This window comes from Ischnura elegans, chromosome 9, assembly GCF_921293095.1.
Source record: "Ischnura elegans chromosome 9, ioIscEleg1.1, whole genome shotgun sequence".
NCBI classification, from domain to species: Eukaryota; Metazoa; Arthropoda; class Insecta; order Odonata; family Coenagrionidae; genus Ischnura; species Ischnura elegans.
In genome coordinates, this window is record NC_060254.1 from 82,801,155 (window position 1) to 82,819,639 (window position 18,485).

The window sequence follows — 18,485 nt, forward strand, 5'->3', positions numbered from 1 at the left end:
TTCTTCAACAAAATACATGTTTAGTAGGAGTATGTTGGCCAATGAATTTTTTTACAATTTTTTAACGGCTGCTCCTTCAATCATGCACATTATCAATATCTCAGTATTTCACTGTGATTCCGTGATTAAACATGAATAATGAAAAAATGAAAATGGAGATGCAATACATGAACATGTTACATGGAGAAAACACCATTTACAGGTAAGTTTATTCTTTCAAGGAAAATATTGATTCAATCAGCAATTGAAACAGAATGCAATTAATTATGAAGTTTATGAATTAATAACAATAGTTTTTATAAATTGAGAATATTCCACTTTGAGGAATCTGTAAGGAAAGTGTCTCCAAGAAGTTCCAGTCCACTTACAGGCATCAAAAACTGATTTTAGGTCCAATATAGCTTGCACAGAGAAAGGGGCAGACCACAAATGTATAGGCTGCTTTTGAATAAAATGCAATAGAAATTGATGGAAGCAATAAATATATCTTCCATGTTTTAATGCAGCTTCAAAGATGTAGCATTGAATGATTACAATGATATCTTTCTTTCTCGTGATATCTTGTATTTAAATTTTATCATACTGTGAATTGAACTACACCTTAAAATCCCCTCATCTATCCTATTTATGCAAGCAAGTATCATTTTACAACAATTTTAGCTGCTCCAAGGTGGTTTTAAAAAAATATCATTACTTGTTGTGGTTAAAATTTTGATGAAAATGCCATAAGTCTGCCAAATGCATATACATATTTGGAAAAATGTTTGCTATTACTTGCTATACTGACATATCTGACAATATTTCAGTCTTCTCAGCCTTAATATAGCCTGTCATCCTTGATTAGATCATGGTCATTGCTTCAAAAGTCGAAATCTACTATTCCTTACTTCAGGATTCTTCAGCAAAATATCTCTAATACTTTTGTTGATCCAGGAGAGAATCAACAGTAAGTCCAAAAGAACCGAGGTCTTAGGACATGCCTCTGATACCTTACTCTGTGAGACCACTTGAACACTGATACACTGTATAGATTTTAGCACCATACAAGGTCTTATTTACTTCCATTATAACCAAGTGATTTCAACTTATATCTCTTTTTTTACAATATTTACACTATGGCTTTAAAGCCATTGAAAGAATACATAGCTAGTTTCACTTAAAGCTCATCATTGATTACCCCCCAAATTACAGCCTACTGTTTGGGTGAAATGAAAATCATACAGTTTGTGTTCAAGACTGAAAAAGCTCTGTAGAAAGCAAGGCATGTCGTAAACATATCTGTAACTTACAATCTCTAAGATAGTTTTAGGTTTTAGCACCTCATGTGTATCAACTAATAGTGGTAAAACCGGAAACATTAATCCATGCTTCGGTGGGTTTTTAACTCTTAATGGCTGGCTATTGTATACATCACAGCCCATCATGCATATATCCTCCTCACACTTAAGATGATTACATATGTCGAGAGGAGTACTTACATAGTGCAATCATACCAATCAGGCGTGAATATTCATTCTGAGGAATATTCCATTGAGAGCAGCCACCTCACTTCTTTTGTATTAAGTTGAGATCATCCAAATGTTGCCGTCGTCTTCAGCGACCAATGACCCCCCTTATGACACGTTGCAGTCATTTGCCCCTCCGTGCGCCTCCCTCATCTGCTGCTTCGCCTTGCGGCTGCACCGCCGAATGAGCGATCTCGACCGCGGCTTCGACCTGCTCAGCGGGGAGTCGCTCTGCGCATCCGAAGTTGCCGACGACGAGGACAGCAGGGATGGTGACTCAGCGCCCCTCCGACCGTCTGGTCCTGGCGACGATGAGGCGGAAGATGACGACCAGCCACGTGAGGCGCTGACATACGCAGAGGATCGCCTCTTGAGGCCTCCGCCCCCATTGGCTTTCCCGGAAGCGCTCGGGGACTGAGCCGATGAAGATGCTGAGAGATGGATCATGGGAAGGATGATGGGGGTCAATTAATGCCTTGGGGGAGGACAGGGGAGGTGGAGTTGCAGTAGCAAACGTAGTGCTGGTAAATAAGGGAGGCAGTAAAGCTATGGGCGGCAGTGCAAAGTAATTCAGGAGGGAGGAGTGCACAGCAACATATGGGAAAAAAATCACAGCTCTGACAGCAAACTATTATGTATTGAATTCCTCTTCTTTTATAATTCCATGAAAATGTTTCTTAAGGAGGTTCCACCATTAAACAGAGTGAATTTTATCTTCATAGCACTTTCAAAATATCCAATTTTTTTTTCACTCGAAGGCCTTTCAATTGAAAGTGGTCCCACCGACAAAAAAAGTATTATGTATTGAGAAGCCATTTTTTTATAGATCACATTAAAATTTTTTTGAGATTCATCATCCATAAGTAAATAAAATTGATGATTTAAAAAAATGAAAACTGACATAAAATAAATTTTTATTCAAGAACAGGAAAATTTGCCTCCACAAGAGAATGAATTAGTGTGTAAAAGAAATTATAAAGCTGTTTCATCTTTTACTTGCATTCATGGAAAGTTCTTATAAAATATTTTCCTTTAAAATTTATAAGCGTCGTTCGAACTGCAGCAAAGACTTCCCCAAAATATTTGAAAAAGAAGAAAACTAATTGTCTCTTTTCCCTGCTGATTCCCCTTGTCTGAAATTTTAAGCAAAATACTGAATCTTTTGATAAGAGTATTAAATTAAGAGTTTGATGCAGTATATAGGGATAACATAAAAATATGTATGTTTGTATCATTTAAATTTTATAAATTCATTTAATAATAATAAAATTGTTAAAACAATAATTAGAAAATGTGCCCTATTGTCCTAAGACAGTGGAGTGGATTTACCATTTCCCACTGCTCCTGAAATAAATTGGACTTCTATATATTCAAATTCGATATGAATTTAATTTGAGGATTAATAATTCGAATTTAATATGAAGATTAAAAAATTTGTATTAGCAAAGCTAATATGTACTTAATACTAATTATTGACGCCATGCTGCTCTTCATGGTGCCTGAACTTGCCAATGCATAGAAGAAAATGTCAATTTCTAGTAGAAAATAAATATTTTATTGATTGATAAGGCAGCAATATGGCATAAAAGGCATAATAAATTAAATGCAGACATCTTCTGGTAAATAATCGGAACATTCATTGGAAAATTAATGTTTCACACAAGGCAAAATATGTTAAGCTTATGAAAATAGTCTGAACGAACTGCCATAAAAGTTGGCAAATAAGCATATCTTATCAAGTATTCTCATGAATTCCCTGATTGAAGAGGAACCTCCTTAACCTGAGGATGGCATAATGAGTAGGGAAAAATAATTTAGCAGGGAATTTCAAAATTAATATGGAGTTTCTTTGTCCCGGTAAAGGGACTTACTGGAAAATAACATGTAACTTAAAGAGAATCATGCAAAGAATCATAAGAGAGACAGATGGGAAGAATGGGCTGCAAATATTAATCTGATGGCAGCAAATTAGTGTCACATGCTTTACATGCATTGAATTTAAAGAATTTTTGTCAAGGTGGAGGTAAGATCAATAAGTTTACCATTGAGATGAAAGAAGTCTCGATTGCAGAAGATTGGATAAATAACATGAAGAAATTGCCATAAAAATGGCTCACATAAAGAGATAAATCACAGAAAAATTAATTGGAAACAGGGTAGACGTGCTCTATATGTTAAACATGGTAATAAATAGAATGTAAAATGTTTGAAATAGCTAAATGCTGGAGGTAAATATATTGAAGAGTTATAAGAATTATTATCTTGTAATCGCTGATTTAAATAAGATCAGGATCATATAATTACTCAGTAATGCGTTTTTTTTATGTAAGTTTCCTGAGATGCAAAGGTGATATCTCATAGACAGAATACAGACCCACCCAGAAAATGGAAAAATAATTGAAAATTAACATCAACAAAGTAGAGAAGAGAAAGCTAACTAACTTGTAAGACTGGTTTTCCATTAGGTTACACCAATTTGGTTCTCTATCTTGTTCAAAGGCTAGGAAACTTTATAGTGTAATGAGCAAAAGTAATCAAAGCATAAGAAATGAATCAAGTATCTCTGTGACAAATGAACATGATGAGGTTCCTAAATTTCTTTTACAAAAACATAAACAAGGGCCTCAAGAAGTGTGAACTCATCAATGAAATTTGTAATTATTACCAAAAATAAATACATTATGTACCACAAATCATAATACATATGTAATGGTAAATATATATCATATTCCATTGTGCTAACTGCTTCCAAAAAATGTGAATCTTTTAAGAGGATGCATCACTTCCACTCAATAGTCTTTTTTGGCAATGATTACTTACTTTAAATTTAAAATTTACCCTATTAATGTGAAAATACCAGGGTCTATTGAGTTGACCTTTTTCGTCAATATTTTTCAAATATAAATTTTTTCTGTTTGAGATGCTGGCAAATATTGAGAAAGGTCTAAATGTACCCCAAAAATTTCTAGATGATAACAGAAGTATAAAATGTGTAATTAGCCCCAAAAAAGACAAAAAACAACCAATGAGGAGATTGAGGGTGATGAATCCTATGGATTAAGAAATTCATGTCTATCCATTTATTTTTTGGCTTAAGATTGTAACAGCAGATAAACAAGCAGATTAAGCAAACAGAACTAGTTGTAGTATACCTTGTATAAAGGGCAATTAGAAAACAGTGGCTGACAGATCAGAATTGTGGATGTGGAAAGCTGTACAGGATGCAAGGTAGTCAAACTATGTGATTTAAAACAGCCAGAGTCCAATTAGCAAACAAATAAAAGGATGTATGAGGTCAAATTAAGGATGTATACCTGTTTAGTTCCAATACTTTTTTTTAAACACTTAAGTATGGTACTATCCATGGTATATTTTATTGAATCGTGCATAAGTCATGGGAAATATTAAACCAAGACAGGTGGAGAGAATCAAAGCATTGGAAGCTACATATAGGTGACATTAAAGGTGTGGGAATGATGTGTTGGTGAGGAGTTCAATGCTTTTTGATGACAGCACATCACGGCCAATTCCCCATGAACCAAGATACAGCCTACTCTTTACAATTATGCTCGCATTGGTGATAGGATAGTCAGTAATTCCTGTACTTTATCTGAGCAAAGCACTGAATTACCTGCATTAAAAATAGTCTAACTATCCACAGAATAATAACAGAAATCTCAACTATCAGTTCAAATTTCTCGAAAATAATGAAAGTTACCCACATGCATATGTCAGCTTGAATTTTTCTGTCTCAGTTTAAAGCAGTAATACCTCTAATGAAAATTCTTGTGAGTTTAAGATTTTACAATTGCACATGCAAATGTAAAGTTAAGATATACATATAAATATAATTCTCCCATAGTAGAAAAATATTAATATTTGAATAAATAGCTTTCATAATCAAATGAATTGGCATACTGTATATTATCAATGAGTGAATATGTAATTATCATTTATCACTTGAAAATATTCCTCATGTACAATATGTACACTTCTTAATCTGGGAGGAAAAGGCTTAGCATCCCAAAATAAATGCTTGTAAAGTCTACAAAATAAAAGTACCGGGATATCTGTGTTGTGGCAAATGTTATAACTCCCAGGAATTTCAAACCAGTAGGAATAGGATTTGATCACATTTTTTCATAGAAGAACTTAAAATGTAGGTAATTCATATGTTTTAAAAAAATATGACATTAACTTTAATCTGCTTATGACTCGGGGGTCCATATGTGGCTTGTTAATTTTATTAGGATAACCTGCATCTTGATGCTCAAATGAGCCATCTCCTCTTCCTCACCTCCTTAGGGCTAATGTACATATTCCAAAATGTTGTGCATCAATTATGTAATAGTTTCAGGCTGGTCATACGCTGGAGGCGTTTCCAGGTGGCTTTGAGCTCAGGCAACACAAGTGTATACAAGTGGCTCCACATGGCAAATCCCATAAAACCAGAGTCAGATATGCCCGCATCTACTGCAGGCACCAAACTGCACAGAGCTTCAGGTATATTCAAGCTTGCGTTACACATCCTGTTTGGGTTGGGTCTATCGCATGTAGATGCTTGACCTAAGATGGTGCAGTGTATCAGTATGTGTGTGCTCTGCCTGATGTGATTTTTTTCTCTTTGAAACTCATATCTGTCTGTGATGGATGCACATGTCCACTGGGAGTGAAAGTTTACTTGCAATGGGCGAGCACTATGCTTGTAGCTGCTCATCGAATGCCTGTGAGCACAAAGCTGCTTGAAAATGCTTTCAGTGTACTTCTAGTGCTTCATGGTGAGGAGAGGAGTAGGAAAAGAGGAGAGCATTACGGAAATCAACGTAGCCTTAAAGTGAATGATGAATGCCAGTAATATCAAGTGATAAAGAAAGAATAGTCCAGAATGATCCACAATAATTGTATTCTCTTTCTCCCAAGCCCTCTTCCCTCGAGCTTTTTTCTTGCATGAGAGCTAATTATTTTTTTTGCTTTTAGAATGTATAACATTATACTCAGGATGTTTAATAAGGTATTTCATGCCTTGAAACCCAAAGATGTAAAGGTAACATCAAATATGTTACCAAATGTCAAATAACCTACAGAGAAAACTTCAGTTGAATATTTTTCTCCCATTATCAATTTTATGGTAATAGTGTAAAAGTAAATTGAAAGTATCAATTTAATATGGTGAACCTATTTAAAAAAGAACACAACATAACTGTATCATTCTAAGGAAAGAGAAAAAAAATTTTTCTATAGGGCGTCGATGACACCCCACGTGCCTTCTAATGTTACATTTTGCCACATGCCCTCTCCCGGGTTAACATCAAGATGCAGGTAACCCCAAAGCCAAAAATCATCTTATTAGATCAAATCATCCACATCACCTAGTATTGAGGAAAAGGAATGTTCTTGCGCTGAGTTCACTTGTAATTCATATGAAATAATTTTCAATGTATTCCTAACAATGATTTAAAAATGGTGTATCACCATCTTAAAAGAGTTATTCCATTGGTAAAGAATATTGTCAATAACATTTTCAAAAGTGGATGATGTCTAAATACATCACACATTTTTGATTAGTGACATCTTAATATATTGAGGTAAATATGTTGATTTTTAATTCTTAGCATAATGGACTGGGCACGCATTTGTGGAGATAATGTTTCTGTAATCAATAACACGGTTCCCATATTGAAGTGTTTCTACGAAACCATTTTTATATTCTCAGTGAGTTTGCAATAGTAGAAGGTAAGTTATAGGGAAAAACATTTTTTTTACACAAAACCTGTTTTTTTACAAACCAAGTATGTAATATTAAAAAGAGAAAAATATGTATTAGAATCATCAGTAAGCAGTGATTTGAATAACATTAGGGAAAATATGCACAGTTTCACGACTTTAAACTTTTTCATATCACAAATAAAGGACAGCGCCAATAACAGGTAAAATTCATATCTGTATTTCAATGATAATAATTCACCATCATAAAATTAGTCTTAAGTTTGTGTATGTAAATAAAATGGCTGAGGATATGGAATATTTCCTCAGGTATGTCAGTGATTATTATACACAGTATTTGAAAATGGCAGGAATCTGACAGCCAACGATATATTAACAAATGACCTTTGGTTGCAGCAAGTGGAGTTATGCAATGTAACTTATTGCAAATGAATATTGCATAATGAGCAATGAGTAGAAAATATGTGTATTTACTTTTGTGAGTTTTCATAAAAATTGAGAATTGTGATTCTTTCATGCATATTAAGATATGTGACAGAATAATAAATGAGATTAACTAATTGATAGATATAATTTAGTGATATTCAGTTCAAATTAGCATATCATGACAAAAAATTGATAAAAATAAAAGTAGGCATGAATGCCAAAATGCCAAATAAAAGTAGTTGGAAATCGACAGACAGTTTTGTACACACCTTGTCCCACAATTCTACTTCCATCATTATCATGGCTATCAGCACCTAGGATTTGTGACAGGGCCAGGAACGTCTGAAAGATTTCATTCACATTGTGGTCCTCCTTTGCCGAACACTCAATCACACGAGCCCTGTGGTAGAGCAATAAAATATAGAAGAAAGACAGCAATTAATGATCAGATTTATACTGAGATCCAACTGTAATGTTGGTCCAATCCAATTATTATGCAATGATCTCTCTTAATTATCTTTCAATGGCACTGCATTTAATCCTAATGAAAACATTCCATTCAGTTGAAGCAGAAACTATAGTGACATTTATAGATTGAATCCAAGTGAACCAGAGTTCACAATCACAGAGGACAATTCACAGAAGTAAGTAATGGAACAATAGAGGATTTTGGAGGAAAACATGGTTAGGGGCTGTGACGTCAAAAAAAAAGCACAAACAAAAGAATGTATGTAAAAAAGCAAAAATTGAGGAAATTCACCTTCATATCATAACAATTGTTTTATTTTTTATGCCTAGAATGAACCATTTGAGAAACATACTTTTATCATGCATAAAGATTATTTAGCACTAGCAAAGCAATGTTATCTGCGTCAAACATGTACTCAGGTATTAATAAAATACATGAAATGCTCAAGGATGAACTATATTTATAGAGCTAATTAAGAGAAATATTTTCATTTTGCATAAGGATATTTTTGCTTTATCACAAGCACACTAACTATAATAATTCACCTCAAGCATAGGAAGAACATGTGACTCTTTTTAAACAAAATAATTTCCATACAATGAATTTTCAATAATTTTTTTCAATTTAATATTTATTAATCTTTTCAAAGAGATTAATAGAGGTCAATTCAAAGTAAATACTGTGATGCACTTGAAACATTCTTGGAAGCTTTTCAGTGAAACATTTTTGTTCAAATAAGGAAAATATCAATTATTTACAATGTATAAAACTACTTTATCTTTTCGACTCTCACTCAAATGTGCAAAGAGCTTCATAAATTGGTTTACGTGTACATCATTAAATCAGCTCCCATAAACATGAAGCATGCATGTTGATGCGTTCAAAATTACAAAACACTTACCTACTTGTTACATAACAATCAAGTAATCCAGAGAATTTTTGTTTACATATGCATGTGCATGTTAATTTACACCGATTTTAGGTTTTACGTAACTCAATTCCTAGAGCTGGTTGCATATTAATGTAATTTGGCTTGAAAATAAAAAAATACATAACAACAATGAAACCAAATACAAGCAGTGATTCATAGTTTAATCCTTAAGCTTTCAACAGCACAGCATTCACCCTTGAAAAATTACCATGTATGCACCACTAAATACCTACTACACCATTTTGTTGAATAAAAAACTTTGTTTAAACATGGATGAAGATGAAACATAAATTAATTAGAAATACCAATGATATCAAGCATAAATGAATATTCAAAATTTATACAACTATTACCATTACCATTCGAAAAGCTAATATAACTTTCGTTCTTCATTGATAATTTAAAAAAACGTCATGTCAACAAAAATTTCTTCATTGGAGTAATCACTAATTTTTTTTAATTACGGAAGGAAAGTTGTTAAATCGTTTTAACTGAAGCCAATTAATTCAAAGTAAATTCATTTGATTTACAGAATTAAGCTCAACCCTGGTGTTAATTTTTGTTAAGGTGCAAATTTTCAGTAAAATTTAACTTTACAGAGTAAAATGGATCACACATCAAGCATGGATAAAATGTAGATGACCAAGTAAATATTTCTGGGTGCCAGAAACTGAGAGAATCAAGCTACTGATACAGGGAGGAGTTTTGTCAGGGGGCAAAGATCAGTCTGCTGTCCCTCTCATCATTAGAGCGTATAGGATCCGCTGCAGGAATTCTCAATCCGTGAACTTAATAAAATAGAAAGGCTGCGCAGTTCATCAAAAACTGCTGTGGGCATACAAACAGCGTTACTCAGATGCTAAGAAAATTAGGCTGGGAGCTGCTGGTGACTCGGAGGCTGCGTGCTAGGCTGAGATTGTTTAAACAATTGAAAATAGATATCTGAAAGAGCAACACGGAGAACATAATAATAGAGCCCCAATATATTGTCAGGTCCGACAGAAGTGATAAATTAAGAGAGATTTTTTCCGAATGGATATATGTGCAAATTCCTTTTTCCCCCGAACCATAAAGGACTTTAATAAATGCCAGTCGTAATTTTGTTGAAGGATTTCCTTTTTATGTTCAAATGGCTGGTGTCTAAAATCCCCCGCCACATGCCTTTTAGGCGGCTTGCAGAGTAGTATGTAGATGCACTTCATTTGATCTCCCCTCCCTCCCTCCCTTCCCCACCACTAGCATATCGATGGTTAAGTTCTAACAACAAGTATCTCAAATTCAGCCGGTATGAGATAGGTATCTTAAACAAAGTGTAATAACATAAAAAAATAAAATACACGCAAAAAACAACTCTTTGTGTTCCAATGAATGCTTCTTTTTCAGTTTTATGAACTTTTGGTTTTTAATTTCAGTGTACGAGTAAAACAAATTAATCGTTTTTTTTGCTCTCTTGAAAAGTTGCTATTTTTGAGATATGTGTTGTTAGAACTAAGCCATCGATATTATCATACGTAAGCTATTAATCCGTGAGAAGTATCAATTAAACCGTAGAGAAGTCAGGAATTTGTGTCGCGCGTTTTACCTTCCCGCGGACAGCGAAATTTTTTCGGCTACAACTGCGTCGCACGCGCAACAAGATCAGTTCGTCATAATAGGGTAGTTTCCTTCATCAAAGAAAACGAAATGCATTGATTGCGATTCGTTACCCACCATTAGCGTATTCATAATATACTAATTATTTGGTTTAAAAAAAACCCAGTTTAGACGAATGGCAACGGTTAATTTTAGCCTCATTTGAAAAAGGCCAGATTGGCGCCCATGCGATTCCACTCCACGTGACGTCACAGGGACCTAGTTCCTATACGAGTAGATAGGAGTTTTACATTGTCTGAGATTACTAATGCATGCATGAGGCACAGAGGTCAGGGTAACATCTCTTAATAATCACACATTAAAATTACCTAAGTTCGGTAAGTTTCCTTCGTTTGATAGGGGAATAATAACCCTTATTTAAGCCAAGTGCTACCTGCTAGCAGGGTACTCAGCTACCTGATAGCAGCCTGCGTCGTATCAGCGCTCAAGCCTCACCCCAAGGTCACCTCACACGCCGGCAGCTGGAACCAGAAATACGTTACACGGACTTTTCCTATCATTCCTACTTAACCGTCGCATTTTCGCGCGCTTGAAATTTTTCACTTTTCATTTAATCGCGAAAAATAGATATCGTCATTCGAAAATCTAAAATCGTGAAATGTGCACTCCAGGAGTAATAATCTTTCGATTTAGGCAATAAAAAAATAATAGGAAACCACCCTATTGCGAGTTAACGCAAACTTGTAATGCGGTGTTGCATCCTGCAGGATAACCTCACTTATCTTTACCTTGCTTAGGTTTTCCAACTCGCAAACAAAGTCTCGGAACGCATCTTGCTCGCATGTCGAGAATATACTATACACAGAAGAGGAAATGGAATAAAATATTTATGCATTCACACAGACGGTAGGATGAATAGAGCGCATGAATTCCCTTCAGAAAATTGTTGTCATAGTCTAGTAGCTACGGTGTTCCACTCTTATGTCAAGATACCAGGTTCATCTCTCGCCTGTGTTACTTTTTTTCATAATGTCCTTCTATTTTTTCTTTTGTGGAAGCCTACTATTCACAATTATTTTCATAGTTTTCACTGCAAAATTTTATTTCTGTGCCGAGAAATTCATTTTGTGTCCATGTGGCATCTTTTCCTATTTCTGATTTTTTTCGCTATTTCGGATTCTTTTCCCATTTAAAAATGCGCCGTGTTGCGATACGGAAATAAAAACATTCAAAGGAAGTTTCCGTGTGATAAAATGGGAAAGCATCAGAAGCCGCATGTTCACAAAAATATTTCCTCGAACAGAAATCAAATTTTCAGCGAAAATCATGAAAAAAAATTGTGAATAGCAGGCCCCTGTAAAAGAAAAAGTAGAAGGAATTTAGGAATAAAATACCGTAAATGAAAATCGATCATATAAGTCGAGCACTGTCATTACTGGACCATGGTAACACGTAGTTACATGTTGTTTTGAAGGGAATAAATTTCACAATTAATGCTTAAATTCGATTTTTTAACTATTTATATAATTGAGCGAAATAGTCATTAATTGAGCTTCATTTTTAGCAATAAGCCATTTAATTCGCCGCGTAGCGTATTTTTTGTGGGGTAGTACGTGTCAATACATGTATCCCGGTAACAGGAACGACACTATTTACGGCGACCGGTGGGAACCAATGGAATCGCGGGGGGGAAGAATCCCATGTACAATATTTATTCTGCCATCGTTAGCCAAATATAGAAGACTGACTAAGTCTAGATCTAACGATCTGATCGTTGAATTATTCTTCCTCATGGAATAATCCTCCAAGATCGTTGGCACATTAATGGCTTTGCCTGGTTTCGCTAATAGTAGGGCCCTATTCGCTTCTATAGCGTTGAAGTGTCTATCCCTCTCCCGTTCCTTCCGCACCTTTCCTCTCCCAGAGGCGTCGTCGGGCTCCTATCGCGGCGGCGCCTCTTTCCTTTTCCTTTCCTCTCCTCCCCATTCCCGGGTGATCGGGCGTATAAGCCACTGGCTTGGTTCCCGGCCCCGCTGCGTTGTATCCTCGAAGGGTTCGCCCTGAACTCTCATACTCTTGACTAAGTCTAGAATCTAACGATTTGATCGTTGGATTATATATTCTTCCTCATAGGATAATCCTCCAAAATTGTCAGAATAGCAATGGCTGATGCCTGTTTTCGCTGATGGTAGGACCCGCCCGCCTTTGGGACGGTGCGGGATTCCTCGTCCCTTCCCTATCCCGTCCCAGGAAGTGTCGTCGGGCTCCTATCGCGGCGGCGCCTCCTTCCTTTCTCCTTCCTGCCCTCCCCATTCTGGGTGCAGAGGCGAAAACCTCGCGCTTGCAGACCCTGCCCCCGGGAGTGTATCCTCGCAATCCCGCCCTAGGAGTCTCATTCCAGCTGACTAAGTCTAGAGCTTTAGACCCATTCTTCACGAGCGTCAAAGAAATTGCGCATTAACTGGACCCAAAGCAATTCCAGCATTTATACGAGGGCCGTTTTTTTCAAGCTCCGATGGGCCATGGACAGAAGACGAAATGATTGATTAAAAATTATTTCATTTGTAAATATTGAGCACACCTGTGGCGTCCTTTCGACATAATTGTCTCGGCAATAAAGGACAAGTGGGCCTGTGGACAAGCTTCTACCTATATACCTTCTTCATACTGAAACGCGTAGTGGGTCGGGGCGGTCGATAGAAAACCCAAGAGCCAACCAATAGAGACAAAAGGCACCAGTTTATTTTAATAATATACAGACATAATATCGTGAAAAGCGATCTTACTTAGGGAGAGGGATAGGATAGGTATGAGGGAGGCGCTGGCAGTACTCGCACGAGTAGTCGTCGATCTGGTGGAATTGGCGTCGCTTCGCTTCTCAGATGACACTCCTCGCCGTCCTCACACGAGGAGAAACGTCGGCAAAATCAGCCCGGGGGCAGGGTCGCAGGTCCGTTTTATAGAACTCCCCACTAGGTCAGCCACTGCACAGGCACTCGCCTGAGTAAAAAGCAGTTTCGGCGGATTGCACCCGCACTCCGCAGTCTTTTTCACTACTCTTCGTGATGGCCATGAGTCATGGACGGCTTAATAGGATGTTGCCACACCGAAAAAACACTTCGAATACGAGAAATCGTAGGTTTGGGTGTCGCACCCAAACCTGAGGTAAAGGAAAGGACTTGCCCATACATTTGCCTCTGTCTTGAAGCTCACTGCCTCCAAGCCACATCTTCATTACAGCGTTAAGACGGAAGTAACACGGCACTAGGTCGGCATTGCACGGCGGATGATCGAAAATATTCAATTGCAATTGCTCAAGGAACATTTGGGCTTCATCAGCGCTGCGATGAAGTTGCGGCGCTGTGGTCGTTTTCATGAATCAGAGCACTTCCAGAAGTCAGCTTGTCTCTTGTTTTGAATGGGAATGGACGTTAAGTTTCACACTAGCCACAGTGCATTAAAAAAATTCTCTTTTATCGGCATAAAGGTGAAGACATGCCAATGCTTGAGCCATTCGGCGAGTTTTCTGGCTGTCGCTCCGCAGTGGACACTTGGCGGGAGAATCAATTGAGGCAGTGTAGTTACTGAGAATGCTATTAACCTTTAACTGACAACTTGCGGTAAGAAATAACTTGAGCGTGTAGTGCGGAGGTCGCACAGTTGCATTACCTGCACAGTACCCGCCTGTCGCTTGTATGGTGTTTTTGCTGAGCTATGGGAGGTTGAAAGAAACGGCCCTCGTTTATCCAATGGTTGATCAAAAACATTAACTTGGTAAGATCTAATGGTTGTCTGGTGTCATAATGACCATGCTATCATGATTCCCAAACGATAAAAGTGTGTTTACTCAAGAAGTTCCAAACATCCAATAGATTTTAAGTGATTTTTTTTATTGAGACAGGAGATTTTTACATTACTACAAATGCAAAAATAAAATGATATCTACATATCTATTTGGAATATAAATTAAAGAAGAAAAAGTTAAACAAATTTAAGCCGTAACAGTAACTGTTATCAATAGGCAAACAAAGAGAAATTGGCTAAAAAGATCCTTTATCTCCCTAAAAAGATCCCCTTATGTTCCACACAGAGGCGTAGTGCAGAGTAGGTCTGTGGGGTCCGGACCCCCCAAAATATAAAAACATATTTACTGTGCTTCTTATAAGAAAATAAATTTCGAAAAATCATAAATTTACAAAAGATATCTCTGAAAAAATGAAGTATTTTCGAATATGAAAAATGTTAAAATTAGTTGAAAACCCTTTACTTGCTACCCTGTTTTTCAAAATATTTTTCTCCCTAGTTTTGGAGCCCCTTGAACATTGGTTCCCTAACCCACTGGTTCCAGATGATTTGTACCTTAAAGTCAAAGCATTTCTTTAAATTACATACCGCGAGAGTGGAGTGGATAATTTAAAGTAGAGCGAGTAATGGGAAGTTATTTTTCCGTTGCCATAGTAATTTATCTCTCTTTTCTGCCCAATCACCAGTGAATGCTTTCCTCCATTTGTTTCGCGAATTCGATCCCCATCGCGATTCTTTCTTTTGGGCTTCTGCGAATTAATCCATTGTATTGGCACATCGACTTCAGATGCTGTTTACTGCTCCATTCCTTTTAGCGACCACGTGCAGGCTCACATTTTTTTTTCGTCATTCCACGGAGTAAATGAGTTCCCGAAAGGAGAAACGGGAGAGTGTATCGAAAGAATACACGTCGTCGCTCGTCTCCAATCCACTCTCCAGAGTCGCGTTTCCAACATTTGGGAGAAGATGGAGCCATTAGCGCTGAAAGGACCCAAACCAATGATTCGGAGAGATCCCCATTCTACTACTGTCTTTCTATCCTTATCTGCCGTGGCACGTAATCCCATTGCATGATTTTCACCACAGGCGGGGAGAGGAGTAAAAATGGCGGAGGAAAAATTTTGGCGGGAGCTGTTCAGGAAGCCTACCAGTGGCGCCGACTCCATGGGGCCTGAGGGGGCCCGAGCCCCCTCAAAAATTCGTTATAGGTGTGAGGAAAAAATGTGCCAGGCTTGTCTAATTTCCCCTGAGTGTCCTGATATCGAGATTCAAGTTATAAGGGTTCTAATTTCAATCATATGACTCTTCTAAAAATGCTTAAAAAACTTAAAACTCACTACATATAAAATTTCCCGGGGCAAGATCCCCGGTTTGGGCCCCCCAATATTTTTTTGTAAGTCGGCACCCATGAAGCCTACGGTAAGCCAAAAGGAAACGACTGTGATGTCACATCTTGTCTTTTTACTCACCAAAGCCAGCAATGCAAAAAATACACCCACTTTGTTATAAACAATCTATTTGCAAATAATTCTACGAAAGTAATTCAAGAATAAAGTTGTTTAAAAAAACGTTTTTATCGTGACGGATTTTGGTGGCCATTTTTTACACTACATTTTCCTATATACCAAATCCATCAATGAAACAGTACACTCACTTCTTTATAAACAACCTTTATGCAAATAATTCTACGAAAGTAATTTAAGAATAAAGTTTATTAAAAAAAATTATCGCGTCGGATTTTGGTGGCCATTTTTAAAACTAATCTCCATGGTTAATTTTAAATTCTGAATACCAGAGTCGAAATACAGTTAAAACTATAATTAGAGTGTCATAATATTGCAATGTCATCTGCTTCTGAGTTAGCCTGAAAATTTCAGCTTGATAGGTAATCGGAAAGTGGGTTGAAATTGAGTTGCAAGATTTGACCCGGATAAGATGACAAACAACAAAGTGAATTTATAAAAACGTTAAAATAATCAGGCGTTACAACCCCACTGATACTCTACTAATTAAATGATTACTTAGAAACCGAAATGCATGCATGAGTTTCTGAATGAACCAACTGATGCGTTGAAAAGGTACTGAAAGGAATACTATGAATACCCAGGCGAATACCATCGTAATCAAGTTCTCGGTTTTCTCAGCGAATAGGATTACTTGAAATGGCTACAGCAGCGAGTTCCCGAATCTACCTTGATCAATACACGGGTTTGGAACCTGCTTGCTAGGGAATTCGTCAAGGTATTGACTTCAGTTATTTAAGGAGGTTGGCGCGAGCAATGAAGTATACATTTCCAAGATAATTTCAAAATATAATCTTTCAACTGTATTTAATCAACTAATGAATGAAACTAATCAGATATTCTCAACAAGGAATTAAAATAGCTGGTAAGAAAAACTGGCAAAACAGTATTTCTTTCAAAATTCAACTTCGGTAGAAAATTACCTTGCAGACGACGTGATGCTAAATGTTATATTACATTAAATTTAACGACAAATGTAATGAAATAGAACGCGAAAGATGAATATAGCAAAAAATGAACTTTCTTTGTGTACTAGCTTCAAAAAATAAAGCCTTAAATAAGTGGCGGTTGAAGGAAAAACGTCGTAAATGAAGTGGAGAAAACAAAATGTAGGAGGCTGGTGGAGCCACATGGTGAAAAGCCCTCGACATCCATAATGAAGCAACATTAAACTTTTGGCACTTTTCCGCATTTCTAAAAGAGGTGATGGAAAGAACCCGAGTTGTCTCATTATGAAGGGAAAGTGGAGTAGGGTGCTTTCCGACGAGTAATAAGGGAGGAGGAGAGGATTTTGAAGAACAAAAGATGCTCGTGGAGCGGAGTGAATCGACACGACGGCGCCAACTGGTGTCGAGCAAGAGAAAAGCAGATGGATGAAAATGTGTGTAGGAAAGCGACAGTAGCAAGAAAGACAATCTGAAGATGACAGACGGCCCAGTGGAAATATTCATATCTATAGATTGAAGGAGTAATTTCTCAACTTTCTGCATTGCTACTCATGCTGATTGTGATAAAAGTTGGTTTTACAGATTTCACTGACATAAGTAAGACAAACAATTTGTTTTTTGCACTTCATTTATGGCGTTATTTCTTCAATCACCGCTTATTTAGGCTTACCTTTTTATGAAATTCATTATTTCTTAGTTGCTTTATTCATCTTTCGCATTATTTTTCATTAAATTTGTCGTTAAATTTAATATAAAATCACACTTACCACGTCATATATATGTACAATGTTTGCACAAGCTATATTTAATATTAATAACCAAGTCATCAGCTAGTTCGATCACGAGTCAAAACAAATAAGTACACCTCTTAGGTATTGCTGTTGGCTCTACTCTTCTTCAAATTAATAATATTAATATTGATATCTCGTGTATAATACACATGCAATTCTTCGATTTAAAAAACTCAAGGGGAACGGGTTGCTGTGGTGGTTAGAGTGTTGGACCCCGAGGATTCGGGTTCAAAATCCTGGCGGTGGCAGAGAATCTTCAGAGACTGCCCGAACCCTGCTTGAATATTGTGTGGAGGACATTTCAAGCACAACACTCCGTCCGTCGGACGGGATGCTAATTCGTGGTCCCCTTGCCACCTTTCGTTAAGAGCAAACTTATGCCGACACCGGGTTTTTCTCCACCCTTCCTTATCTATCCTTCCCTCATGGCGGAAACGACCTCAGCTATCGGTCGCCTTCTCCAAATGCCATACCATAAAAAATGCAGTTTGGTAATTATTCAGGCTATTGAAGTAATACGCTCACTTAGAGCTTCAACGCGAAAGTTATTTTCAACAGAGAGAGATCACCCCAGAAAAGCGATGCTTATTTAAAATTCACAAATTCAGAGTTAGGGATACAGTTCATTTACTTGAGTCATTTTCGAACATTACAATTGGATATGTAATATTTCTAACCCTGCCACGGCGGTGAAATACAGAAGAATTGCCATGAGAAAAAATTCCCCTGGACCGGGAATCGAACCACAAACCTTTGGCTTTCCGGGCCACTG

The 18,485-nt window shown here is 37.0% G+C and overlaps 1 protein-coding gene across 2 annotated transcripts in view; it reads right to left on the reverse strand.

The window, feature by feature from the left end:
- Positions 1-279: 279 nt before the first annotated feature.
- Positions 280-18,485, reverse strand: part of LOC124165529 (GTP-binding protein Di-Ras2) — a 535,614-nt gene continuing 517,408 nt past the window's right edge. The window contains exons 5-6 of one of the 2 annotated variants that reach the window (XM_046542971.1): positions 7,925-8,055; positions 280-1,807 (exon numbers count right to left, since the gene is read on the reverse strand). In XM_046542971.1, the coding sequence (XP_046398927.1) occupies positions 1,614-1,807; positions 7,925-8,055 (325 nt within the window). In that variant the 3' untranslated portion in view covers positions 280-1,613. Of the gene's footprint in view, positions 1,937-7,924; positions 8,056-18,485 lie in introns of both variants that reach the window. The other variant, XM_046542970.1, reaches the window with a different exon arrangement.